The sequence below is a fragment of the Oryzias latipes genome, chromosome 3, assembly GCF_053564925.1.
Source record: "Oryzias latipes strain Hd-rR chromosome 3, Olatipes_Hd-rR_3.1".
NCBI classification, from domain to species: Eukaryota; Metazoa; Chordata; class Actinopteri; order Beloniformes; family Adrianichthyidae; genus Oryzias; species Oryzias latipes.
This window is the reverse complement of record NC_136239.1, coordinates 26862875-26890795: the sequence shown is the minus strand read 5'-3', so window position 1 is coordinate 26890795 and position 27921 is coordinate 26862875. Positions and strand designations below refer to the sequence as shown.

Genomic DNA, 27921 nt, shown 5'->3' with positions numbered 1-27921 from the left:
TATTTTTATTTATTATTATTTTACGTTTTTTTCAGTTGTAGCAGAATTCAATCATGATATTAGGCTTTGAAATATGTAACAGTTTTACCCAGCTTTATTTGGATTTATCCTGAATTCATAAGAACTGAAAAAGCTGTAGTTTCAGTCAGGCTTTATCCGTAATCTGCTGCAGAATCTTGGCATTTGCTCAGTTTCAGCTCAGAGCGCATGCGCCAAGAAAACAAGTTGAGCGTCTCATCATCGCGGAGGGCAGGGGCGTGAAGCCCGCAGCAGGGGGGCGTGGCCAGTTTTGGAGGTGGCAGGAGTTGGACGCCTCAGACGCTTTGGAGCTACAGGAGGAGGACATGAGGAGCGCTGTCCGTACGGCTGCTGGAGGAGGTTTCCATAACCCAAAACACAAGGTAAAACCTCCATATTAACCGGAAAAAACAAAAACAGACAAAAGACATTACTTTGGCTAAAATAAAATGGCATTTTAGACAGTATTTTACCGTAAAAATGTCCCTTTAAAATGGTAAAGCCTTTGAAGTATTTAGTAATTCAACAAGTGTACGTGAACTGTAAAAACCGAAATAATTAAACTTTAAAACTAAAACTTTTTTAACGTCGCCCCTGTTTGTTTTACGAACGTTTTAATTGTATTTTTATAGCTTATCACGTGTCCTTCTGATGGATTATACTTTGTACTGTTATTTATCATCACAGTTTTAATTGTTCACTGGGAGACAAACAAATATAAGAAAAATGGACTTCCCAGAAAAGACACTCAGGTGCTCCTCTGTCTGTCTGTCTGTCTGTTTGTGTAAAAACACAGTGGATGCTGCTTTCATTCAGAGATGCGGGCCCCCAGAGGCTCCTGCTTTGCTTTCAGAACCTCGTTCTTCTGTTTTTTTCCCCTCTTAACTTGATAAATGAATCTGCTCTGGACAATTAACAAGCTGCTGTTAAAGGTCCGACCGACTGACTGACTGATGCGTCCCGCTGCGCCTCAGCTCCATAAACGCAGCGCTTTGCGCTCGCGGCGCGGCTGCTGCTTCCGCGTGGAAATGACAGGAACAGCACAGATCTGGGTGTGAGGGCCAAAGACTCCCGTGGGTTGGAGGTGCTGCTCCCTTTGCGGTTATTTACCGCACCTGTTGTGTGCAAACAAACTCTCTCGGTTTTCTTTTCTTCTGTGTTCGATCCTCCGAAAAGTGCTGAGGGTGACGGTAAACAAGAGGTGACAGAGCAAAGCCCAATTCCCAGGATTATCTTCACTTTTTCCTCCTGACCTCTACCTGACCTTCCTCGTTTTGTCCTTCTCCTTTTAACCGGCATTAATGGATCATGATAGGATCTGGATTTGGAGACCCCCGAGGCGTTTTTCCAAATGGATAAATCCAACATTTTTATTTAGATAATTCTGTCAACAATCGACACTTGGGTGGGTTAGCCCTCAACCTAACATTATTAGTGCAACAAAAATGGCGAACAACATCAGAGCAATCTAGCCATAAAGTTTTGAGCTAGATCCCAGCTTGGGCGAGGAAAACAAAGACGTTCGGGGATCTATTTGTCTTCAAGTGATGCATCAGAATGGAGCGGAGCAGCGAGCTCGATACCCACCCGTTGTTTTTGCTACATAACAAATACAAGCTTGTTCCAGCGGCATCTTTTCATGCAAATGCAATTTGAAGCTTTCTTTTCTTCATAATTGTCCTCCATCCTGTAGAACATGTAAACGGCCAAAACACAATGTGTATCGGAGTCTTTGAAGCGAACAGGAGAACCTCCGAGTGCCTTTCCCCAGGTGCTTTTCTCTTCAACCAGTGGGTCATGGAGTGTTTTTTATAAACACGGAGTCTGGCTGCTGAAGTCAGAACTAGATTGATGGCTCTGACTCTCAGATCCTCTTCTAACATTTGCTCTACAAGCGTTAAAGGCTTCCTGCTGTGCGATGAAAGTGGAATAACATCTCACTGAGGACGGTTTCGTGTTGCTCCCATGGCTTGTGGTAAAACACTTATGAATACAAGGAGAACAGAAGGAGATGAAGAAGCAAATGATGTAATGTAGACGATGAGCATCCTCTGTTGATTTGTGTCGCAGCAAAGCAGCAAGAGGGATGAAACAGCGGCTCTTAAGAGAGAAGAGTACAATGTCGCTATTGTTTCCATTTCCTGAACTTCTGAGTGGAGAAAGGCCGCTCTGATAGTCAGGGAATCAGCTGCATATTCTTTCAAATCTTCCGTCTGACTTGTGCATTTCATTATTTCCATAGACTGACGCTACACAGCAAAGCCTCAAAAGAAGACTTGTGTTTGTTTCTTAATGTATTTTGCACACTTTAACTCAAACTGTGGTCTTATGACATGCCACAGAAAGCAGCGATTGTCTGAGAGAGGACAGTCCCGCTCAGGTCTACTTGATGTTGTCTGTTTACCTCAGGTGTCTGAAAATAATACTCAGTTCACCCGTCAATCTCTGATCGTCTCCTCTTTCCTCACATCAGAACAAAACATGGCAGGAAAACCATTCCGAGCCACCTTTATTTGGACCAGCATCATTTCCAACCTGCACACCCAGGTGGAGGTGAAGCAGCGGCGCCACAACCTGAAGTCCTACCAGGACTGCTTTCTGGGCTCAGAGGCTGTGAATGTGGTGTTGGCCCACATCAGTTCCAACCGTTTCTTCGGTGACGAGACGGTTCCCCGCTTCAAGGCCGTGCGTCTTTGTCAAGCCCTCATGGACTCAAAGGTTTTCGAGCCAGTGGGGGTCAAAGTCTTCAAGAAGGATAAGAAAAAAGCCGTGTTCGAGGACAGCAGTCACAGTTTGTATCGATTCTTGGGTGCAGCCACCACCTCTCCACCGACACTGACCAACACCAACTGCAACGCTACTATAGAGACCAGCTATGACCCGTCGCCCATGGACCAGAGCAGCTATACAGAGGAAAGGTACAGTCTGGAGATAAATCAAGTAAAAGAGTGGCTTGTAAAAGAAATAGAAGCTACTTGAAAGTGTACCCATTTATTACAAATGCTAAAAATAAGAAAAGATCGGGTCAAAATGACCCAAAAATACATCCAAAAGAACGACAAAAGGAAAATATTGTGTAAAATAAGATGTAGCCCATTGACGTGAAAATAAAATGCAAAAATAAAAAATCCATAAATATGACAAACAACTGGATTTCCAAAAAAACACATGAAATTCACATTTAGAAACAAATGTTGAACTAATAGGACAGAATAACAACGTTGGAACTTTTTTGTGGTTGGTTTCAATCTGGCAGAAAAAAAATGCTCAAACCAACCAAAGGTTCGTGTTCTCTTCTTTTCTCTCAGAAAATAAATATCAACATATTGTTCATCTATGTTTTCTAGTGCGTAAGCAGTTTTCCAAGGTCCCAGTGGGACTATTTGTAAAGAAGACTAGAAGATATTAAAAATCCTGAAAGTGCCCTGAAAGGACTCCCATCAGTGTTAAGTCAATGCTCCCGGCGCTTCGACATCAAAAGGATGGAGTCGACCAAGCTGCACGGTGGTGCAGTGGTTAGCACAATCATCTCACAGTGAGACAGCCCTGGTTTGAATCCCAGCAAGGACCGTTCTGTTTTGCAAGCATAGGTTTTCTCCAGGTGCTTCAGAGTCTCCCACGCTCCAATATCATGCTTCATTGGTTATTTAGGGAAAGGCTCTTGCTTGTTTGCAAACTTGAAAGAAGGCTGAGGCTCACAACTGCAAATGTGAGATCAAACTTGCATCATTATGAAACTTAAAGAAATAATCCCAACTTTCAGATCCAAACTAAAAGTTTACTGGAGTGTTAATGGCGAGAAGACGGGGCAAACAAGCTGATTCTCATTAGTGAACATAAGCCCTATAGCTTAGCGTAATGAACACATTATGGTCGAAAATCTGAGGTTGCTTTTAGAATTTTACTATCAGCAGTGAGGGTAGCTCCGATGATCCATAGACGAGTCGTTATTTCAGACAGAAAAACAAAAAAGGAGACAGTCTGCTGGCTGCAGTAAAATGTCAGGAGCTGTGTTTCCTAAACTGCGTCCTCGGGGCCTTCCATCCTGCAACGCCGGGCTTAATGACTGTCATCATCCAGACTCTGCACAGCGTGATGATAAGAGGAATTGACTGTGTTTTTAAGCAGGGTGAGGCTGACGCATGAGGGATGGTGGGCCCGGAGGACCTCATTTAAGAAACACCAGTCAAGAGAATGAGGAGGTCCAAAACTGAAACCTTGACATTTTAGGATTTAAAGGTTTTTTTAAAGTAGGGTTAAGAAAAGTCCCTCCAAAATCTGGATCATGAACAAAGAGGCTTCAAGATAGTCTTCTATGCATCTTTCATATTGTGCAGAATTAGGTTGGATCAAACCAATAAGTAATTGATTCTGTTTTACTTTTTTAAACAGTCATATTCATTTAATGTTGGTTACGCCTATTCAGTTGTCAATTTGTTCTTTGTTTCGGCGTAAAACACATTTAATTAAGTTATGTTCCCAAAACAAAAGTGTCATTTTTTTCATGCTTTTTTTCTTTTCTTTGTTTTCTCTGTTAGTCAAGAAGTACGGAGCTATACTCCTCACTTCCCTGTGAAGGAACTGAAATCAACAGAGGACAGGCTAGGAACCCTTAGCCTCAGCTCCCCCCTCACCCCTCGGATGATCAACCTCGGCCTCTCAGAAGAGCGTAAGCTGCAGTCCGGTGTCAGCCGTGGACCTCGTTTATATAATCGGCTAATTCTTGTGGGGTTTGCTTGGATTTTCCAGGTCTGCATGAACTCTGGCACCAGCAGGCCATCACCAGATTGCTGCAACTGATAGAGCTCCCTCTACTGGAGGATTTGCTCGAAGGCCAGGATGTTTCAAAGCTGCATCTGAGCAGCGAGGACGGTGAGCCGGATCTACTGTACGCTTCAAGCTACTTGGACAGAGAGGTCCTGAAGGCCTTCAGTGAAGCGCAGTAAGTCTTCTAAATTTCGTTTATGATTTTTAGGAAGTTTTCCCATTTGTAATTGCCTTCTACGCATATTTCATATCCAACAGCAATTTACCATCATAACGAAAGTCGCACTCCGATCATCTTCTGATCTATTGTAAAAGCGCTCCCAGTGGTCTTTTGATGATAATTATTCTGTTTTTAGCCAAAATAAAAAAAAACCTGTCGTTTTCTAGGACGTAGTTTCTGCAGAGCGGCAGGAGTTTATTCGAATTTCAGCTGTGAATTGTAGGCAGCACGGTTGGCGTCAAATAAGCCTGTCCCTATTACATTCCATCATCCCTCTGTTTACATGCTCTCCCACTTTCTTACAGCGCCTCACAACCCCAACCTAATATTACCAAGGCAACAAAAATGGTGATTAATATTGGAGCTATCCAGCTGTACATTTTTGATCTAGAAGGCCAACTCAGTCGAGAAAAATAAAGACATTCGTGGATCTATCAGTGGATGCATCAGAATAGAGCAGAGCATGTTGTAGTAGTATGTTGCTCCTGATTCACAAGTTTAAATAAATACCTATTCAGAAATTTGATCTTAGTTTTCTTTTTATGGGTCCTCTAGTATGAGAAAGATGCCACAAGAACATATTGGAACACTAAATGCACAATTTTCATTGGACTAGATATTTCATAAATTGGGATATTTTGAGGTTTATTTGTGCCACCCCTAAATCTTTGAAGAAAATTACTTATATTAATTCTAAATAGATACGACTTTTAATCCGCCGTTCTGAGATAAATTGTATTTTCACATACAGCTGTCCCAAAAATTGAAAATGGTAAAATCATGGCAAAACCAGGTTATTCAGTACAATATTTACTAAAATAAGTAGTTTATTTTTTCTTTTGGGAATTATTTATTCTTCATTATAAATTCATGATCAGTCAAAGTTGAGAAGACTAAGAGAGTTTTCCAAAGCGCAGTATCCACAGTTCTGCCATCTGGACATTTATGAAAAAGCGTTTCTTAAATCTGTATTACTTTAAAATCAAAATAGAGGTAATCACAGGATTCTACGTGTTAATTCAACCCCTCCTTCTTTCTTCTGCTTCAGTTCTGATGAGTGGATGCTGAGCGCAGTGGACTGCCTGGAGTTTTTGCCTGGAAAGCTGGTGGTGGAGGTCAGCCGAGGGTTGGCTGCTTCTGCAGGCGACCTGCATTGCTGCAAGAGGCTGCTTTACCAGGTCTTGTCTCGGTATTACAGTCGACTTCAACAGCCTCCTCTGCTCAGCAACCACATTTTTGATATCCACTCTGGCATCTCGGAACTTCTCGGTAAGAGAGAAAGAATCAACTCAAATCTTTTAGCTGCAATCAAGTCAGATTCTGAGCTTATTTAAACCGTTTCCTTTGAGGCCTTTCTGTTCAATCGGAATTTTTCTGAAAACGTTCACAATTTATCCAACTTTTTTTCAGTGAATGGGAAATTTGAGCGAGCTCTGGAGGCCCTGCAGCTGAGCATAAAGCTGCAGGATGCTCGGAGCAGAGAGGAGCTCTGGAGGCTTCTGAAATTCATGGCCACTGCAGCCAAACCCCAGGAGGTGAAAATCTACAAGGAGGTCGGTTGTTGTGCGTTTACCGTGCGGGTGGACACATTTGTGTTTAATAATTTTTTAACCTTGGACGCTTCATTTAGGCCGAGAACAGAATGGCGGTGAAGAGGTCTTTCTCAAGCGCCATCGTCTACAGCAGAAAGTTCTCTAGAGGAAAGGCGGGCTTGATGGTCCTGTTCATGATGGACAACCACAGGGATCTGTTTAAAGTGAGGGATCCGGAACGTGCTGATATCATGGCTACATTAGGTGATTAAAAAGGTTCATTCTGTCTGACCTTTGTTGTTTTCCTTTTAACCCACCAGACTCCCATAACCCTGCAGAAGGCAGTGAATGAGCGAATAATAAATATCATGAATGGGAAAGATCCAGACACAATAACAGGTGTGCAGCTTCAGCCGTCACCTTTGCACAGTTTGTTCTACTGTTTGTATGAGCAGTCGTATCATCTTTCTGTTTTTGTTGCAGGATTATCATACTGCACAAGAGTAAGTGCAAAGACGTTCTCTGACAATGCAGGGAAAACCACTAAAGAGGAGCTCCTGTCTTTGATGCAGGTGATCTACGAGAAGCCTACACTTTCCAGTAAAGACAAGACCCGGTTACTGGGGCAGTTTTACAAAGCTCACCCTCAGGTTTTTATTCAGTACTTTGGTAATAAATTATCTAGTATAAACATGATGCTTTGCTGATATATATTTATTTATAGATATAAAACGTCTCAATAAATGTAATAAAATGTCAAATAAGGGAATGAAGTTGTTAAAAAGAATGTGAATATCGTGCTCAGATTAAGAAGAATTGGAATGTTTTTTACTTTTTGGTGCAGGACACCATCATAAAATGTCAAATCAGGTTAATATGTGAAATTTTTTATTATTATTTTTAACTGAACTGAATTTGTCAGCTTGTACAGTAGCCGAGAAACCATAGACGGTGTTTGTGAAGTAAATATCGATGCACAGCAGGGCTGCGTGTGGGAAAGCCTCTGGAGTGAAAATGTGAAGATCTCTTGTCCTTTTCTAATGATTGTAAGGAAGTACAAAAAAAAAATCCAATGTGAGTGAAAGTTAGGTTGAAAAAGCTTTGCTGCGTTTTAGCGGCTTCCTCTGTGCATTTAAATGAGGTCTGACTTTAGGAAAGTTGATTTAGGAATAGCACTCAGTTTTTGCAAAATCCAAACGATTTGTGTGTTTTTTCAGTGGGAGGAGTTTACGTCTTAAACCAGTTCAATCCAGCTGGTCATTTTCTGATCAGCGGTGTTTCATCATCTAAGCAGTTGCTCTAAAATCTGCTTCAGGCTGAAAACTGCTAATTGCTTGTTGGGATTTAGTCTTTTGTGATGAACGTCTCAAAGCTTGATGCATGGACTGGCTAATTGTACCACAGAAATGTGACGTTTGTTATGAAGACAAATGGCATCTGGAATGCCAAGTAGTGTTATGGGTGTTTAAATCCTTAACTTCATCTTTATTTTCAGAGGAAAAAGCTTATTTTGAACAGTGTCACAACAGTGAAATGCTATGCCATTTGATGTATTTTAAGAGCTAAATAAATGTTTGAAATGCTTCTCCGTTCATTCTAATTGCTGCTTTTGTTTTCATGCAGTGTTTGTGTTTAGGTTATGTTAAAAAGGCTGGAATCAAAATGTTTCTTGTAAATGCTTTTTAAAAAATCCTGTTCTGCTATATTAAAATTAGACTTCTTGTATTTCCCAGAAAAAAAGTTGGTTTGCTGTGTATAGATCGCCCCCTGCTGGTGATTTGAAAAGCTGCCAAACCAGAAGTGCTGGGAAAACTGTGTAAAGAGACAAACAGGACATGTGCTTGAAATTTTTTTCCACCTTTATTGAAAGGAACTGTGTTTCTTCCACTTATCTAAAAAAGCTTATTTCCAGTTTGCCAACCTCAAAAGCCAAAATCCACATATGAATTTAAAAGTTTTGTACAGTATAATGGTCAGTCATTACAAATAATAACTTCTGACACAAAGAAAAAAAAAAAAAGCCCCCCCCCCCCCCCCCCCCCCCAAAACAGAGTAAGTGAATGAGTGCACATTTGAGTGTGTTTGCTGAACATCATCTGCCACCTGGACAAGTAAAAGTTTTCCAATGAACACCTGTTAAGATTACATTCTTGAAAAAGACCTCCACTGAGCTTCCTTTATCGAATCCTCTTCTGTTGGCGGGCGCGGTAGATGTCGTGTATGGGCGGAGCCACGGCGCCTTTGTCGTCCTCTTCGTCCGAGTCTGCGTTTGGCCTCTTGAGTGACTTGGTAATGGTGTGGTTCTCCATGGATCCGTTGCCTTCGCCTCCTGCATCGGGATGTCTGCCAGTGATCAGCTCTACAGCAGCATCCACAGCTTCAGAGGGCAGAGGTGCGGTCTCAGTCAGATCCGTGTATACTCATCATTTCATAGCCTTGGGGTGACCATACTTACTCTCAGGAAGTGTGCATCTCCTGAACGTTTCCATGAGCTCATCCACTTGAACAAAAGGACCCTTAAGTGAAGCAAGAGATACAAAAACTGCGGCTTATATTAATGTTTCAGTGCTAAAAATGATTGGAGCTTGATCGTGTGACTCACAGTGAAACAGGTAGGTGGAGGAATCAACTTCATGAGGACCACAGCAGCTGGGGGGACGGGGAAAACTCCACCAGGAACAGGGTGTAAGCCTGGAGCTGCAGGAGAAGAGGAAGAAGCTGTTTCATTCTGTCAGTCTATGGACAACAGCGGAAGCAGATCAACCTTCACAAACTAACAGAGCTGCTCCAACGAAACTCTGTTTTTTTTTGTTTTTTTTTACTAAGTTCTTGTAGCATTTTTCTCATGATGGAGAATTTACATAATATTATTTAGGATTAAAACTGTATTTCTGAGGGGTTCTTTATTCAAACAGAGCTCTGCAGAAACTATGTCCTAGAAAACAAAAGTCCCCCCCCCCCCCAATTTAATCGGGCTAAAAGCAGCATAATCATAATTAAAAGACCACTGGGGACAGGTTTGTAAAAGATCAAAAGATGACTGGAGTGGGACTTTAGGACAACATCTGAACAGTTAGTTGAAGAGGAGCCACATACGGGCCAGGTGACGTGGCTGGTAAGGGATCATCTGATTGGTGTCTGGTTTGGGGTACTCTGGTTTACGGTCAACTTCATCTTTTAGCACAGGCACTGATGGTGCTACCACGGTCTCTGGGAGCATTGATGCCAGTTTGGCACGGGACACGTCCTGCAATGGGACAGCAGACTATGAGCTCAGAAACGCTTTAGGAAACTTCCACCGTGTAGATCGTGGATCACCTTGTATCCAAGCGCTTTGAGCTCGCTGGCAGAGCAGGGATACAGGTCCATGAATTTATATCTGTCCACTAGCAGAGCTGTCTCTTTGCCCTCGTATTCCTCTTTGAAGGCAGTGAAACGCCTGCGCTCAACCTTTAGGATACTGGCCAGGTCACCGATGTTGCTCTCGAAGGCCAAGAAGCGAGCCCAGATCTCACTAAAAAACACGAAATATCAGTGTTATGAAGCTCCACCAAGACGAGTTTGTGTGAGTAAACAGGACAGACAAGTGACTTTACCCTGACTTTTCAGCTGATAAGCTTCCTGAGGTGAGGACACGCTCAAACAGAACTCTGGTGTTGTTATCCTCTGGTTAGAAATGACAAAGAAGGTCAGACTAACGCCAGTAAATCACTATTTTGTCATAAAACCGCAGTTGCCTACCATTAAGGTGTGAGAGGTAATCAATGTATGCGAGTATGTACTCTGGAATGTCTCCATACTTCTTCAAACCGAGTTCAAAAATCTTAAAGGCCACTGATTTATCCTGAGGAGAGAAAAAGAAAAGAGGTGTGAACGAGAAAAGCTTCCCAGCGTCGTATGGAAGTTTGGGATCCACTCCCGTCAGCACAGCCTTACTTTGCTGCAGTAATACTCCATCAGCGCCGCAGACACGTACACGTGGTGACGTGTGCGGGGATCCTCCCGTGCCTTTTTAAAGATGGTACGACCCGATTTGATGCCCTCCGCCCTCCTGGCAAACTTCATATATTGGGTGTAGACCAGGGTGGGGTCGATGTCCTCGATGGCCAGCAGTTTGTTATAAATGCTGTGGACTTTCTCAAACTTCATGCGACTCTGAGGGTGGCAAACCAAAAGAGCAAAGAGAGACACTTTGTGAAACATTAGTTTGGTAACTTAGTGCCGAGCACAGAGCTGAACACCCACCTCTTCGTAGTCGGCAAATGCGAAGTAAAGGAGCATGTTCTTCTTCAGGAGAGTCCCGATGGCACGCTCATAGATGTTAGCCGCCTCGTCACTGAACAATTTAGAGTTATTCATGTCCTGTGGAGAAATAACAATAACAGGAACAAGGATAAAGGTGATGGAACTTGGTGACATACGTGTAAAATATAAGATTCAGCGAGTAACGTATCATCTCTTACCCCCTTCTCTGCCAGCAGTTTGCTGGACTGCTCCAGGTACTGTGCAGCCTCGTACCAGATGTCAGGATGGTGGCCCAGCACCAGCAGGCACTGCTCGTAGGCAAACATCACTGCAGCACAGAACTCATCAGCTGACTTCATACCAGAGAGTCAAAACATCTGATTTCACATGAGCTGAAGAAGGTAAAAGCCCGCCCTCTAGTGGCGGCAACTGTACATGGCAACTCCTAAAATGAAGCTGAGCAGAACATTTCCAAAGCTCCTTTTACCCCTCTTTGTGATGAGCGTCTGGTCTTCTGTGCGCAGCGGGTTGCTCTTCTCCCACTGGATGTACTTCTTCCACATGTCCACCTGCACTGCCTCTTGGGGGGAGTTCTGGGGGGGGACTGAGGGGGCATTTCTGTCTAGTCCCTTCATAACGGTCTCGTACTCCTGTAACACCCCAAATTGTATTTATTTTACAATAAATGCAAATACTTCATCATTAATTTCCAAGCGTTGTAGACTTTAGGTGAAAGTCTCACCTTGGCCACCCTCCTGGCATTCATGTAGTCTCGACTCCGGTCATCGATCATTTTTTTTGCCAAGTGAACATTGATTCCCTGTTTGTGAAAAAGAGAGCCCATCATTCTCTGCTGCACACAGCTTTGTCTGACTAAAGCAGTTTTTTTTTTTTTTACAGTGAATAAAGGGAAGCCAAACAAAAAGAAGCAGCATTTTTCCCCCAAAATAAAAATAATCTAACATGCATCAGACTCTCTCTAAGAAATTTCAGCTCCTTCCTCCTGGAAAAACGTGAAATCTGGGACTGATGGATTTGAGCTTCCCACTTTTCCTTCCACATCTCTATTGGATTGAAGTCAAATCTTCTGCAAGGACATTGTATGCATCCTCCCTACATCTATACCTCCATCTTCCTCATTAGGGTCACAAGGCAGGAGACAACCAAGCCTTTTTTTTTTTCTAAACCACCCTCGCTGCACTTCATCACCCCAGGGGATCAGTTTAAATAAACCTCAAATGCTTGGGTGAGCTCACTCGCCTCCTCATATTTGCTATAATCTCTCCACAGCTGTTCGATGTTGATCATGGGGTTCACGCAGCCTCTCTGGTACACCCTCCGGACTGCAGTGATCCGCTGGTTCTCCGCATACGAGCCCACAGCCTCCCTGATCGACGCACAAAACACAAACATCAGTGCTTCAGTCAAGCCTGCCGCCACAAAACGCTTTCAGAATACTTACACTCCTTTCAGAAAGTTGATGTAGTCGACCCAAATCTGAGGGAAAAGGAGAATCTATGAAATGGAGTCTGTTTGATTAGTTCACAACCATGAGAAATGCTGAGATCTACATGCCTGATAAGACATTATCTCCATGCCAATCTTATCAAGGGCAAAGTCGTACGCTTGGGCCATCTTCTCTCTGATGAGAGGAAAGTGAACGTGCATCAAAAGTTGAGTTCGTGGAAACGCAATCGACTCCTTTCGCCGTGCATTGGGCCGTCTTACTTGTAACTGGGAAGCTTTCCTTTGGTCTCTCGAACATATGCGAGGTAGCATTTCCACAGGTCGATGTGCAAAACTTTCATGAGGCATCTCTGAAACAACTGCAGGCACAAGAGTAACAGGTTACTAAGAAGAGCCGATTCTACAGCCCTCTTTTTATTACGACGGCTGCAGGTCAGCGCTGCAGCTGCACACCCGGCTTTCTTCTGCTTTTTCAGCGTCGCCTTTAGCAAGCTTCCAGTTCCAAATTCATGATTAAAGCTCGGAGGACAAATATTGAACATTCCCTTTCAGAAAAGACCTGAAATAAATACACATTTTGAGATAAATCTGCACTTTATTCAATGAGCTAAGAATGCAGTAACTAAAACAGAGCAAATATTGAACTGAGGAGGAAACATTCTCATTTATACAGAAAAGAAATGTGTCACATGGGGAAAAAATGCAGATAGTAAATGAAGGAATCGAGTCTGAATTTCACAATAACTAAAATCCAACACAATTTTCAAATGAGTGTAGTTATAGGAGCAGGAATAACACTCACCTTTTCTACTTTGTCATAGTTTTTAGCCTTGATCTGCAAATAAGAGTGTAATCCAGGGTTAATTTAAGGGGCTCCTTCAGCTGGAATGACATTCGTCATAAAGGAAAACATGCATTCATGCAAGTTCAGTCACGTTCACACTAAAGTCTGAAGATCAACAAAGTGAGATTCACACAAAAAATGACAAATAACTTTTTAAGAAGGGGTTTTATTTTGGTAGCTGCGCCACAAAATGCAAAAGTAAAACATCCATTCTCATTATTATTGAGAAATATAAAATAAACAGAGAAACCATATTTTAAAGGCCCAGAGGGCAACTTATTGCTGATATTAGCACTCCAGAGTCAGTCATTTGTGGGAAATGTGTGTGTGCAGTTCAGAAAAGTGAGGAAAATAAAAGCACGTGGTCATATACTGAATGGTTTCAAGTGCAAAGATTTCAATCGGTTCTTTGGATCTGATGAAACATGATCCCAACAGTTTTTAAATACTAACCTAAAAAGTCTTCAACACCAACAATAGGTTTAAAAAAATCTTTAAAAAAGAGATTGTTTATGAAGAAAATGAAGGCATGAACAATCAAGCCACGGACATGTTGTAATATTTCTTTTTAATATACAAATGTACTTTAGAGAAACAGCATTTCTAGTACATCTAACATCAGAATATCTTGAGTTTTTACAGTTGAGGTTAATCAGACCCCATGTGGAACCTGATGCCTTAGACGCATGACGATACTTCAATAATTTTACGTACAAGAATCACTGAAAGAAGCTTTAAGATCTCAGAGATGGTGTCAAGTTTCCTACTTGTATAAATAAAGAGAATCTAGTTGATCCTAAAAATACACAACTCTGCAAAGTTTGTTTTACATAAACACATTTTATAAATGTTAGCTTTAATTTTTCATCAATATTGAGATTTAATTTCCTTAAGTCATTATGTTTTATTAAAAAAAGTCATATTTTCAAGTCTGAAAGTCAAGTCTGTTCATGAAAGAACTCATGCAGTGACCTCACTTCAGCTCCTAAACTCTCCAGCAAGCTGTTGGTTAGACAAGCAGCGCCGTGGAAACCAAGCTGCTGCTTTTCTTTAAGCCTCTGTGCACAAGCTGAGAAGCACCGCACATTTCTTAGTAGCTGGATTTCTCTTTTAAGACATCTGCAGCACGTCAAGCACTTCTTTTAAAGCCATGTGGGTGTTTGAGGTGGAGTCTGGCAAAATTCCTGGTGTTTAAACTGCTGTGAAGCTCACATGTGAGCTGAAGGTCTTCTGTGAGCTTCAGTTTAGTGAAGACACAAGCTGAGACCACATGGAAAGCTTTAGAAACACACCTCAACAGGAACAATCAAGGGTTTGTTGTGAATCTACCTATTTAGAGACGGGGAATGGGGGCCTAAGGTTTGGAAAATACCAAATATTGGAAGACACATTTAGAGAAAGAGGGGGGGGGGACAGCTTATATGTGTCATACTTACCAGAGTGGTCTATAATATAAAGTAGTGCAAAATGAATGTCTTTTATCTTTACATCTTAAAAATACTGGGATTTAAATATGCTGTGTGTGAGGATTTAAGTGTTAAATTATGAAAATACTCAATGGGTTTAAAAACACATCTTAGCTATTTTAAGGGGAATAGAATATTTGAGACTAAAAGTGGGTGGTAAGTTTTAATTTCTATATCTAAATATGTCGAAAGGCATGTTTGTTTAAAACCTGCAAGTTATCTCTCATTTAAAACAAATCTATTTATGGGTAGTGGCTCAGTGTCATAAATTAATATTTAGGTTATTTTAAAATGAGCACTACTTTCTGAAGAACAAAAACAAAACAATCCCGTTTTTTTTTAATACAGTGCTTCTGTCATTTCTACTCACTGCAGGCTTGTCAGTGTGGTAATAAGCAGACACTATTTGTGTTTTGGTGTTCTAATGTAGGAAGGTGTCATCAGGGAAGCTTTCCAACTCCATGCCCAGAGGGCCGCTGTCCAGCTGCTTTTGAAACCACCCTCCCTGCCTTTCCTGCTCTGCTCGCCTGGCTCAACACACCTGATGTGGGTGAGGTGTGCGTGTGTGGGGTGGGGGTCAGCAGTTTGGATGACAGCCACCCTGCAGGACTGGAGCCGGACACCCCTGACTGCTTGCTAACCTACAGGACCTACAGGAACGTCTGGAGAATCGGTAATGGGGCACAACGTCAAGCTATAAATGTGTCCGAATAAAAGTATAACAAAAAAAAAAGGGATTGTTTTATGGCTAATGAACTTTAGATGATAAAAAAAGGTTTTCAACAATTGGCTAGCTTAAATGCTATTTTTTTGTATACATCTGTGGATCAAAGCAAGTAGCTGAGTTTGTCAAAAATGCATTTCTGGTTATAACAAGTAACTACTTGGACTTTTCAACTACATAGTGTTTAAAAGCCTGTTTATGTCAGTGGGGCAAAAGTGTATTGTAATAAGGAGGGGGGCAGAAGGGGGCACAATCCATAGTTGTCTTGATTACAGTTACCCAAAAGAAACGACACAGGAGGCAATAAATTGACACAACAAGTGAATAAAAGGATAATGCACTCCAATACTATTAAAATTGTTTTAATACTGTTGCAGACCAAACATGCAACAAATGCACTTCACCCCATTTAAAATGGCGCAGATATGCTTTCTTTCTTTATAAAAAAACAAACAAGAGGATTAAAGTTGAATTCCCCTTTGTGTTTAAAGGCACAATTCTTCTGACCATTTGTTTGAGCCTCAATGATTAAATAGGCCGTCCTTTATGAGGTTCTTTCAAAAAAACCTTTGTTGCAATTTGAGGAAAATTTCTGTAAATTGACCAAAAAGGCTCAACGATTTGGTTCAAGAGTTGTGACTTTAAACATCATTTTAATATATAAAATACATTTAGCCTGTGTGAAAATCACATTGTTGATCATGTCAGAATAAATCCCAGTCATGCACGCTAAAGAAAAGGAAAAAAAAGTATTAACCTCAGCTTCAATGAAAAGTTTCCAGAACCTCCCAGAACTTGGGAACTGCGACACAAGTCGTTCATAGGTCTTCCTTGCTTTATCTATGGGCTGGTTCTAAAGGAGGAGAATGCATTTATGGTCCACGTCACTTAACAAATCTGTTTTTTCCGTTTATATGGAGGAAGACAATCTACAGTCAGGATTGGTGTTTATGTTACTTATATTTATATTCCCACAAATCCCACCCCCAAACCCAAATTGCCTTCACCCCAGGAATACAACTCTGTGTCACTAAACCTGTGCTTCTCGAATCAGAATGCTCCAAGCGTCAAGGTCATATGGGTTTTCTTCCAACTTCTTCTCTGCCTTCTTCACCTTTTCAGGAACATACTCAGTCTGCAAGACAACACAGACAGAGCCGTGGAAAAATGCAGTTACACAACAGAAAGCTCATGTAGGAACGCAATGAGATCATACGATTACAAAATCAACGTAGAAAAAGAAATAAAATAAAAAGCGAAGGCATTAAGAGAAACGCTACGTGAAAACAGGGCTTGGTGACCCTTGATATTATAGCCAATTACGAACAGCACCATTTTGGGCTAAAACTACTAGCTTAACTACGACCGTTAAGACAAATTAGCGCACAAACGAATTAAAAATTAGAAAAAAAGTGAGTAGCGCGGACTGACTGAGGGGAATTACATTCACAACACGAAAAAGTGACCATGCACTAACATGGCCTTTAAAATGGTTGAATAACTAGATTGTTTTAGCGACAAAAGCTAATATTGAGTCAACATGGCGCGTGACCAGGCACAGACGACATTCGTGTTACAAAGCAGTATGCCTCTTCAAGAAATGCTAGCCAAATGTGGCACATGAATTAAAGAAACTTGAGTTATAGTTCACCTTATTTGATTACACAACATAAACTCCGTCAAACTTTATTTCTTTTTAGCAACCGAACAAAACTGCGTGTAGCTACCTGTTCGGCTGCTCCCTCCGTCGACATGGCTGATAGGGAATCAATATAAATCTGTCAATTGAATAAACGTTTGATACCAACGAAGTACAAAGCAGTTTATTTCTTTTTATTTTTTACCAAAACCACTAAGTTAACGGCATAGCTTTACAGGGCCCAACCACGTTGCCCACGGGCCCTCGGCGACTCCCCTCACCAGGGTTTAAAATGGCGAAAAAGCTAAGGTTCCGCCGCGACCAAAGCAACAACAATGACACTTCCGGTAGAGACGACTCTTCAAAATAAAATACCTCTTGGACGGCCAGACAGTCACTTGTCATCCGGTACTCGTGTGAACATACGGGATGAATTCAGATACGAATTGATAAAAATATTCACAATAAGGTAAATTAGAAACCACCGTAGGATAGAAAAAAATGTGAAAAAAAATCACATTTATTTAAAGAGAGGAAAAATTTAACAATTTAACTTTTAACAGTACCACAACACATTAATGGACATTAATGACCTATACCACGTTTTTAACAACAACAACAACAACATCAAATGATTTATTTGGAGAGTATTTGCACCAAAAGAGTAACACTTTTTGAATTCCCCACAGTAAATAATAAAAAATGTGGGAATTTCCCACATTTCAAACGAAAGGAAACATCCGACACATATTTTTATTTTATTTTATTTTTAAACGAACCAACGTGGATAGAATCGGAAATAAAGCCTATAAATGAATTAATATTTGTTACATTATTTAGTTGATGAAACGAAGTTACGAATTGTTTGGTAGTCTTATTATTACACATTTTGTGCTTCTAATGTTTCTGTTGTCAGAAAGCACAAAAGGACCTCAAGATATACACTGCAGCGATAAAATAGGCTACTCTTGATTGAATAAAACAATGTAGGTGCTATGAACACTTTGAGTTTGTTCTAAAAAAAAATGAATAAAAAGTTTTTTTGGGTAAATTGTGTGAAGATTTCAACTAATAATTTTACTAGTTTGTCATGCAACTCTAAAATCAGTTTGATCTTTTATTTAGAAAAAATCTAGAACCTCATTACCTCTGGAGTGACTGGGTGAAGTTCATTACTGCAACTAACAAACGTGTCCGGTAGAGGGCGACAAATTGCAGTCACCAAAAACGCGCGTTTTCTGCGAAACTCAGCCACCCTGTGAGACCAGAGCAAACGAACACAGAGCCACGTGTAAACAAGTCTGTGAGGTTCCGTTTTTGTAGGAAAATAGTTGTGATGTGCATCATCTTTATTTATTCCATACCGTCAACATTTTTTTTTACAAACATTTTAAACGAAATAGTGCTAAAATGAAGATGGATGAGTCCTATTAAAATAGCTTTTTGTCAATTTGATGAATCGAAGTTTTACATTTCTGCTATTTTAACATGCCCCATGATGAACTGGCAAACTGTTCAGGGTGTACCATGCCTTTTTCTGACAGTAGCTGGGTCAGCTCCAGCAGCCCTGTGACCCTGAACAGGATTAAGGGGGTTAGTAAATTTAGGTTAGGATGAAGAGAAGCAACAAACAGCAAAAATAAAACTGTATAACACCCTCTGTATCTGACGTATGTGCGGCTATTTTGTTTTTCTGACTCACCAGTGTTTACTCAGGACAAATAAGGCTATTCAAGAGGTGTTCACACCTGCATTACTGCAAACTAGACCTGGTGGTGTGCTGTTAATGGTGGAGACAGACGGCAACTAACAAATGTCTTTTGGTGGATTAAATTGTTGCCGGTCTAGCTCTGATGAGCCTCAGACATCGAGGATTTTTTCTGAGCAGCTTTTTTGTCAGCTGGGGGTCTCCTTGGCTGTCTGAGTAATAAACCAGCTTGTGCACCCTGACATAATTCCTTGAGAGGTTTATGTTGCTGCTTATATAGAGGACTGATCCAAAGAGCTGTAGTTCAAACACAACTCAAAAAAACTATGGATATTTAAGTAAAATATTTATAGACACAAAAGAAACCCTAAAGAAAGAAAGAATGAATGAATGACTTTTTTGTTTTCTGACGCATCCTTAATTTTCCTATTGAAAGCTTCACTCTTTGGAAAGCATCTTCGATCTATTGCTCTGGCCTGCGTAATGCCGTCAGTTCACAAACATTTGCTTCCAGTTGCTAGAGAAAAGGGACATGTTATAGAGGCTGGCAGGGCCGAGCTGCCGTACGTTAGACCGGGGTAACGGCAACCCTATCGGAGATGGGAAAGGTCGCCCAAAGAAGAACGAGGCCAATTTAAACTGTGTAGCTAGCCAACGGGCTGGGTAGGATGCTCCTCGGGGCTCATATGCAAGACTTATTTCATGTTTCTAACGTGGGAGATGGTGGCGTTACAGAGAGAGAGCTCTCCCTTCCTGTCGTCTTGAACAAGATGGCAGCAATGTAGGCGAACTGTTCATGCTATGGATTTGTAAGTCCATAACATGTTCAGAGAAGCCTCGAATTGTACTTATAGTGACTCTATGTGAAGGTAAGTTGTGGACGGAAAGCCGCCCGTTGTTGTCTTTGTTGGTGGAAATGGTGGAAAAGATCGTTTAAATGTTACGTATTCTCAACTTAGCTGATAAAGTTAGCTGCTCAGCCGTTGGTTGTTTGGCGCGTGCGTCTCTTTCGTCTGTGCCAGTCTTGTGTTAGCTCTCAGTTTGTTTATCAAAGGGAAAAAGAAACGTTTCTTTCTTTGGTTTGCTCTGCAACTGTGTCGATGACGTCGATGGGAATATTTACCGTGAGAGCATCGGCGCACATTAATGGCCGTGATGACGTTTAAGGTGTTTTTATGCAATTATTTCAGTTAGAGTCTTTATTATTCCTATCTTTGAGTGCCTGAAGTGGTCAATATAAAGTTAGCGAGTTTCCTGGCAGTGCCACTCACCCACCTGACTTCATACTTCTAGTGACTAGATTAGAACTGCCCTGCAGCTCTCTGTAAGCACAGGGTTTCAATGAATTAGTAAATTATTGGAAAAATTTAAAAAAAATCATTGCCTTTAAACTCACGATTTTTAGTCAGATGATATGATTGGATAGAAGGGCTTTGATGCTAACGCTGTTCTTTCCCAGCTTGTGTTTGTGTTTATATGGCTTGGAACACCCACTGGTCGTCTGTTTAGCATTGTGGCTGTTGTAGATCTGGTATCCAAGTGATGTCATCTTGATGTATGCCTGCTTCAGACTTAGGCTGTAAACAAGAGAATGAGATCAGGGAAGAGGCTAACACGACAGGATAGTTTTGTGTTGCAACACAAAGTTCACCTGGGGGGTATTCCAGAAATCAGGTTATGCTAGTTACCACGGTAAATTTGAGGCTAAGGAAGCGGATAATCTCAGCGTTCGGTTCCAAAAAGGGAGGTATGTTTCAGGGTATGTCAGGTTGCTATAGCAACTCGTGCTCTGAACATAACCTGGTCTGGAGCAGGTTTAGTTGAAGGTTAGTTTGTTTTCAGAGAGGTGAAGCAGCATGGCGTGTCCATTTGAAGATGATTTAGTGGATGATAATAGTAGATTAAACCTTTTTTACCATGAGAGGGTGATAAGACCACATTTGGATGTTGGAAAGATAAACTTTTTTTTAATTTGATCTAACTTAATTATTTGCTTCAGTTAAGATGATACTTTTTATTTTTTATTTTTTAGTTAAGTCATCTTAAAAATAACACAGAGTTATCAGACAGTTATTTTACTTTCATTCAAATTAATTCAATTAAGTAGGTATAACTTTGGTGCTGCTGTTAGATCGGCACCGCAAGGAATTGTGGGATACCATTCCCTTTGCCTGTCTGGACGGATTTGGGTTTAAGTGTGGGTTTTTGACCAAATGTGTTTAGCTGTTTTGCTGTATATTGTCTAGTTATTTGTCCAGTTATGTTTAATTCTTTCTGCACCATGAGTGAGAGGGAGGGAGAGGATGAGTTTATTTAGCACCCCAACTGATTTATAGTGTAACGTTATAGTCCGAGAATTGGGAAATGATGTTATGTTTCATGTTGTGAAGCCATTTTGTTTCAATCATTTCATTGTTATAAAAATGAGTACCGGTATATCTGCAGGCTCAAACTTAGACATATGAGAGTTAAAGAAGTACAATAAATTAAGATGAAAAAACATAATTGAATTTGAGTAATATGACATTTAGTTAGATAAATATGTAAATTTGAGTTGTAAAAAAATATTGAGTTGGGTAGTCGTAATGAATTAGGTTAAATTTTTTTTAACTCAACTACTTGTTTCAAATTGAAGTAATTCATTTAAGTTCAATAAGTTTTATATATATATATATATATATACATACATGCGTCTCAATGAAAATAGAAATGAGATAGAAACTCATGCATTTACTTTGTCCGTTCTTTTTCTCCAAGCAGAAACTCTTTCTTTTACTGATGCAGTCGTATTACTTTTTTGATGGGCGTATAATATTCATACACCGTCATTAAAATCTCCGACTCGTCTCACCGAAGTATAGCGCTCTCTTTTTTTTCTCTCCACGCGTTGCCATGGTGACTTTGGAAATCGGCGATCCATTGAGAATGTCTTTATGTACATTAACCCAGGGTTACCAAGTCGAGCATAATTACGCTAACTTATATCCGGTCTTTTGGAACTGACATACTCAGAGTAAGCAAGTTCAGGAGGATTTCAGCCAGAGTTCAGGGTTAAAGTCAGGGTAGCTTAAACATGCTTACTGGAATACCCCCCTGATCTTGGATGTAAACACATATTACGTTGTAAACCCATAATTACTTTCGTGCATCACACGACTTTGAAAACACCAGAGACGCTTTTGGTTCCTGGCGCCTTTGTGACAGCACTCTCTTTGTGTTTATTCCTAGATTTTTTTTTGTGTTTACAGTTTTTTCATGCTATGATGTTCACTGATCAATTCTTGTTCCTGTTTGTGGGTGTAGTATTTCAGTGTGTAGCACTTCCTGATTCTCATTAATATTGTTTTTGAAAAAGCCTAACGGCTTTTTAACTGTCCCAATGTTCTTTGGAAGAAACATGTTAATAATTCAAGTGTCTAATACTCGAAATTTTTAGTATCTCTATTGCTCAAAGAAAATCAACTTATGCATTCCTAGCATCTCCACGTTTTCTATTTGGACTTCAGTTTTCAAACTTCTTTTGTTACTATTATTTTGTTAATTAAGTATTTTTTTAAATAATTCTTGTTAATGTTTTGGTCTCCTCATTTCGTTTTTTTTATTAGTTTTATTAAATAGCGGGGGAAAAGGGATTCAGAAATCGACCAAAGGAATAAACAAGAATTAAGTGCTGCAGAAAACGAGACAGTTCAGCATACATGCTCAGGATGCATACGAGAAAATGTTCATTTTGCCTTTTTAACAGTAACAGATTTTTTACTAGGTTAGCATCAATGTACTTGAGTACATTAGAAATAAGACAAGATCGTATGGCTTAGAAAAATAGACTTGTGCTTAATGAGCATAAAAAAAAAGGCTTCACAAGACACAAGGAGAACAACAGCGTGGTGAGGGAGGACAGCAAATCCCATGTAAGACTGATGGGATATGAGCAGCATTAAAGTCCAGTAAAACTGAAGCGAGGTGGTTTGTTTGTTTGTTGTAACTACTGAGTAAAAATTCCTCTTTTTCTGTTCACACTGAAGAGGCTAAATTCTATTTTAGTTCATACACATTAATGTCTGCTGTAAATTGACTGACTGAGGCAACCTGACTCCTAATTTGACCATAAAATCTATATGAAAAAAGCTATAGTGGTCATAGAAGTAAAATGGGATTGTTCCATGCACAAATTAATTAATAATGTATGTGCATTTTAATGTCATTTTGCTGTTAGTTTTTTGTCATCTCATAATCCATGGGTTTTATTGGGTCCCTTTAGCTGACCTCTCACTCAACAACATCTCCTCGACTAAATGTGTCCATAAATACTTATTACATCAGCTGTTGGAACCTAAAAACGAGTTTTGCAAATCACTTTTTTTCCAAGTGTTTAGACATAACTATTGTTTTTTTTTTTTTTTTAAACATAGTTTTAACCCTAAATAAGATGCAGGAAAACTCCAGATCTTCTGTAGATGTGTCTTTAATAACTGTTTTAACCACATAATATAGAAATAATGACAGGTCCATTCTTTAAGCACCAAGTAAGAAAATGTTAAGGAGGAAGGGCCCTAAGTAGAGATTTAGGAGACTTTGTGTTTCAAACAGTTAACTAATTTAAGCTCATTATTCATATTATTGTATTATTAAGGGAGCCAGTTTAGCTTGTGCTGGTTTGCGGCGCCTTCCGTCCGCGAAACCAGGGTTCGAATCCAGGCTGCTCCCTGTTCCCTTCTCTGCTTCTGTGCCGGTCCCAAGCCCGGATAAATTGAGAGGGTTGCGTCAGGAAGGGCATCCGGCGTAAAACATTGCCAAGTTAACCATGCGACTCATCCTCGAAAGAGAGGTTGTTTCGCTGTGGCGACCACTGATGGGAAAAGCCAAAAGTGAAAGAAGATTCATATTATTGTATTATTGAGTGTAATATCGGGAGTTCTCGCCTCAGCTTTAAACGCATGCACGTAATCGTGAAGAAATTGACCTGCCTGTTCAGAATATCATTTTTAATAACCATGTTACATTGCTATTTTGAGTGGTCTTTTATCTAATTTCTTGGGCAGTTTTACTGTAGTCATGCTTTGTATACAGAAGCTGATAATTGAGGTTAATGAATGCACCCATGTGAGCATACATATATTCTTGTAGTTTGGATTGAAACGACACTTGCTCGTTTGTCACTGTGCATGCTGTTTTGTACAACATGTTTCTTTTTGATAACTACCTGGTAAGGTATTCTTTTTTATTTTGAAATGCTTTAATAACTCAAAAGCTCTGGTTAGAGCAAGTGTGTGTGTTGTTGGCTTACTGGCAGTTGAGGCATGATATATGGAGGGTCCAATTACATCGGAGCTGGAACGTGTTGCTCTAATGTCCAAATGAAACAAGATGATAGATTTTGAAAACTGCTGCCATTGTAAACAACTGCCAAGAAATGACATTTAGACTTTGAATAATCACAGCCTAATAGCAAACGACTAAAGACGGGCAAAACAAGAAAGGGCATTTACTTTGGCTCTTGCTCATTTTAAAGCTCGAAGTCAGAACAGGTGTTAAATCTTTCTTTTTTTTTGTACTGAAGTTGGTAAATGGAGTGAAAATACGAAAAGGAGTGCCAATGCAATGTGCTAACTGTATTTTGCTGCCCAGAATAGAGTCATAGGGGTAGTTCAAGGAGCTAATGTTACCACAGCACAAGTGGGCACTGCATTAGGTATATTTATTTCGGGAGACAGTTCACTGGTATTACTTATCATACCTATTTTGCATTAATGTGTAATTTTAACTGGATAAAAAATTTGACCTGTTTATCTTTATATCCTAATGATTGTTTTGCCCCTTCTTAACTTAACATATAACTAATTTCACAGAATTTGAGAGGCTGTTGACATTGTTTGAACATGCAATGTTTTAATATACACTATACACAAGTCGTAAGTAAATTGACTTTTTAGCTTTATAATGCTTCGTCAACCTGTTGTATTTTGTTTGTCTCCTGTCCGCATTGATGGTTGCTTAGAGACATGCAGTAGGATGGATGGAAATTGCTGGAATAGGTCATGCAAACCTTTGAGAAGTTAGTCATCTGCTGTGTGGGGGTGTTGGTGGGATTGGAGCGAGTTGGGAAGAATGATTGAGGTGTTTTATATGTCCAGCACTACATGTGGAACTCATCTCCATACTAAATGTTAAACGGGTTGCATTTTTATAATGCTTTATTGTTAATGCTTATTGTCCTGTCAAAGGGCTTTTAAAACACAAGACAAATTCCCTCATTAACATTTATACATTAGTATAGTTGGTTATTGTACCGTGACAGTTTTCAGTCCACGGTGTAACACTGCTTTAAACAATAGCAGTTAAATTGTAAGCTGGGAATGTAGAACATTGGAGGGATGGGACTAGACTTGTATGTTTCCATATAGGAAAATGTATTTGTTCTTTTTCTATATCAGTCAACTTGTGGGTAATCCCATCACTGCAGTGGTGTCTAACCATATATAGCACAAAAGCTAGCTGTGAAGGTAAAGCATTCCTGTCATGCTATCCGCTTTACCATCCCACAGTATGCAACACATTGCTTCCCTTTTATAATTGTTGGTTGTGTATATTTCACAAAACCTTTCAAATCTTGGCCAGAATGTTTGTGAAAAAGCCTGTTTAAAATCTCAAATTGTTTTCCACTAAAATAAATGTTCAAAAGGAGAACAAACTCTTTTTCTCTATCGTTTTCTCAGTTGGCTCAATAGTCACTAAGGCAATCAATTTAATGTTTTAATGCATAATTTAAACAAGGGATTGAGAGCGTAAATCTGATAATTGGGCTATATTTTATGTACGACTTGTAACTTAATGCTGAACTTAGGCAAACAAATAAAGGACATGACCTAAAGGTTTTCAGTTCTTTTAGGGTTTGTTGCATTTATTTCAGTAATTGTAAAGATGGCTATTTTCTGTGGACCTAATCATCCATTTTTTTTTCTCTTCTCAGGTATGGCCTCACAAGTTTTGGTCTACCCACCACACATTTATCAAACCCAGACAAGTGCCTTTAGCAGTGTGAAGAAACTCAAAGTTGAGCCCAGCAGCTGTGTGTACCATGAGAGGGCACACAGACGGACTTATCTGAACAACAGAACCCTTGGAATTGTGCACCCAACGAAGCAAGCCCACTCGTTTGTGAACCGAGACTTGGCAGTGGGCCTGAAAATACGTGGAGGACAGGAGTATCCGGTGCAGACAGTGGTGGTTCGTGGCATACAAAGACAACCGACCAATAAAAAACGAGGAGGAGGAGAACCCGGCCGACTTGTGGCCCAGCGACAACAGGAAGCAGGGGTTGTCCAGTCACAGGGGAAGTGCCAGCAGCATCAGACAGATACAGCAAGTGGGAGCAGCGGTGGAGCAACAAGGGCAGGAGGAGGGGGAAGGGGAGAGGGCTGCAGTGGAGGAGTTGAGGGAGGAGGAGACGAGGAGGAGAGAGACGAAGAAGAAGAAGAGAAGTGGGGAGGTCTGAACTCAGCTGACAGCTTTCAGCGATGTGGGCTGAAACGTAAGAGCGAGGAGCTGGAAAACCAAGGGAGCACAATGCAGATTGTGGAGGAACTGTCTATGTTGCCTGCCATGTTGCAAACAACCAATGTTGGGAACGCAACTGTGACAGCGCCGGCAGCTATTGGGGCTGGTGGGGGTCCCTCTAAGCCATGTGTAGGGCATGGGGTAGTAGGTGCTGCAGGAGGGACAGGAGGTGGGGATGGGGACTATCAGGTAGTACAGCATGAAGTTCTGTGTTCCATGAAGAATACTTATGAAGTGCTGGATTTCCTCGGACGTGGCACATTTGGTCAGGTGGTGAAGTGCTGGAAGAGGGGCACAGGTGAGGTGGTAGCTGTCAAGATACTGAAAAATCATCCTTCATATGCAAGGCAGGGTCAAATCGAAGTTGGCATCCTTGCTCGTCTGAGTGGCGAGAACGCGGATGAGCACAACCTGGTGCGAGCCTTCGAGTGCTTTCAGCATCGCAGCCACACCTGCCTAGTTTTTGAGATGCTCGAACAGAATCTGTATGATTTCCTGAAGCAGAATAAGTTCAGCCCACTGCCCCTGAAAGTTATCAGACCTGTGTTGCAGCAGGTAGCAACAGCTCTGAAAAAGTTAAAGAGCATGGGTCTGATACATGCAGACCTCAAGCCGGAGAACATTATGCTGGTGGACCCAGTGAGGCAGCCCTACAGGGTGAAGGTGATAGACTTTGGCTCTGCCAGCCATGTGTCCAAAGCAGTGTGTTCAACGTACCTCCAATCCCGGTACTACAGGTGAGTTAAAGAAAAAGTAAAGGATTACTAACAAAGTAAGATTGTGATGAAGCAATGAAGTTTTAATTGCTTTTACAACACATACAAAATATGCATTCTTTTTAAGGGAAGGCCTTAAGTGTTTTTGATCTTTAAAAACACAATTAAACCAATATAGTTTTAATAACAAAATGCAACATAAATTTGTCAAATTTCATCAAAGCTATAATGCAAACTGGTTTCATACTTAAACTTGATACACAGTCCTATTATTATGTGGGATGCAAAAGTATTTAAGTCATAAGTTTGCTGATAAATTTGTACATATTTAGCACAGAGTTGCAGAAACTTAGGGAAATCACATGTACTTTTTTACATTGCTAAATCTGAATCTTTTTTTTTTTTTTTTTAAACCAATCTCCTGGTTGTTTCTGATCTAGTGGAAGTTGGACAACTGGAAATGTCACTGCAGCTTATTTTTTACTTCTTTGTTAGTGTCCCCTGTATTTTAAAAAATGTAGAGTAAAAAAAGTAGTGAAACACGTTTTAAGATGATAATAGAATAGAATTGCAGAGTTTTTTTTTTTTTTTACAAGAAATATACCCATAATATTAAATATCCACTCCAATGATATTTTGAGCTCTTTTAAATGCGTTTTCAGTGGTCTTTTAAATATGATTACGCCATTTTTAGCCAACGTAAAAAAAAAACTCTTGGACATAGTTTCTGTAAAGCGGCCGTAATTCATCAGAAATTCACTTCCTGATTTGACTCTTTCTAGTACATCATTCCTAATTATTCTGAAGCTGTGCTTTTCAGCACTACAGGTACAACTGGTCTCACTGTACAATCCTGTGTAGTTACTTGCAAACACACAATACTGGCATTTGTGGTGTAGGCACACTCTCAAAAAATGACATTTTTGGCGGTTGTCAGAGTTGCTGATAGTCCATTTGACTGAATAGTTTTGGCACCCTTAAAACTATTTTAACAGCAAAAGAATTTCAAGCTTAGATG

General features: G+C 40.4%; 3 protein-coding genes across 5 annotated transcripts in view; 2 read left to right on the top strand and 1 right to left on the bottom strand.

Moving 5' to 3' along the window:
- The first annotated feature begins 244 nt into the window (after positions 1–244).
- depdc7a (DEP domain containing 7, paralog a) lies at positions 245–8566 on the top strand. Its single transcript, XM_011491978.4, has 9 exons — positions 245–401; positions 2492–2936; positions 4557–4687; positions 4768–4960; positions 6054–6274; positions 6416–6558; positions 6636–6761; positions 6858–6936; positions 7021–8566. Exons 2-9 carry the CDS (start codon positions 2500–2502, stop codon positions 7242–7244), a joined length of 1554 nt encoding a protein of 517 aa, XP_011490280.1. The 5' UTR covers positions 245–401; positions 2492–2499; the 3' UTR covers positions 7245–8566.
- Positions 8379–17298, bottom strand: cstf3 (cleavage stimulation factor, 3' pre-RNA, subunit 3). Its single transcript, XM_023953520.2, has 20 exons — positions 17011–17298; positions 16320–16418; positions 16041–16136; positions 13052–13084; positions 12511–12608; positions 12358–12424; positions 12245–12279; positions 12043–12169; positions 11525–11602; positions 11270–11432; positions 11001–11110; positions 10783–10899; positions 10474–10692; positions 10279–10381; positions 10134–10203; positions 9856–10051; positions 9634–9784; positions 9140–9234; positions 8993–9053; positions 8379–8914 (listed from the first exon to the last, which is right to left on the bottom strand). Exons 1-20 carry the CDS (start codon positions 17035–17037, stop codon positions 8715–8717), a joined length of 2145 nt encoding a protein of 714 aa, XP_023809288.1. The 5' UTR covers positions 17038–17298; the 3' UTR covers positions 8379–8714.
- Positions 17299–19128: 1830 nt separating this feature from the next.
- hipk3b (homeodomain interacting protein kinase 3b) overlaps positions 19129–27921 on the top strand; it is a 34452-nt gene continuing 25659 nt past the window's right edge. The window contains exons 1-2 of one of the 3 annotated variants that reach the window (XM_023953518.2): positions 19129–19499; positions 25601–26924. In XM_023953518.2, the coding sequence (XP_023809286.1) occupies positions 19427–19499; positions 25601–26924 (1397 nt within the window). In that variant the 5' untranslated portion in view covers positions 19129–19426. Of the gene's footprint in view, positions 19500–19684; positions 19798–25600; positions 26925–27921 lie in introns of those variants that run through there. The other 2 variants (XM_078944551.1, XM_078944552.1) reach the window with 2 other exon arrangements.

Excerpts from the sequence above, each read along its gene's own strand:
- depdc7a (XM_011491978.4), top strand. The coding sequence starts at position 2,500 with ATGGCAGGAAAACCATTCCGAGCCACCTTTATTTGGACCAGCATCATT. Across the intron at positions 2,937-4,556 it reads AGCAGCTATACAGAGGAAAG|TCAAGAAGTACGGAGCTATA; the intron begins GTACAGTCTGGA and ends TTTCTCTGTTAG. Across the intron at positions 6,275-6,415 it reads TGGCATCTCGGAACTTCTCG|TGAATGGGAAATTTGAGCGA; the intron begins GTAAGAGAGAAA and ends ACTTTTTTTCAG.
- cstf3 (XM_023953520.2), bottom strand. The coding sequence starts at position 17,037 with ATGTCGACGGAGGGAGCAGCCGAACAG. Across the intron at positions 12,609-13,051 it reads ACTATGACAAAGTAGAAAAG|TTGTTTCAGAGATGCCTCAT; the intron begins GTGAGTGTTATT and ends TTGTGCCTGCAG. Across the intron at positions 10,693-10,782 it reads CATTTGCCGACTACGAAGAG|AGTCGCATGAAGTTTGAGAA; the intron begins GTGGGTGTTCAG and ends TGCCACCCTCAG.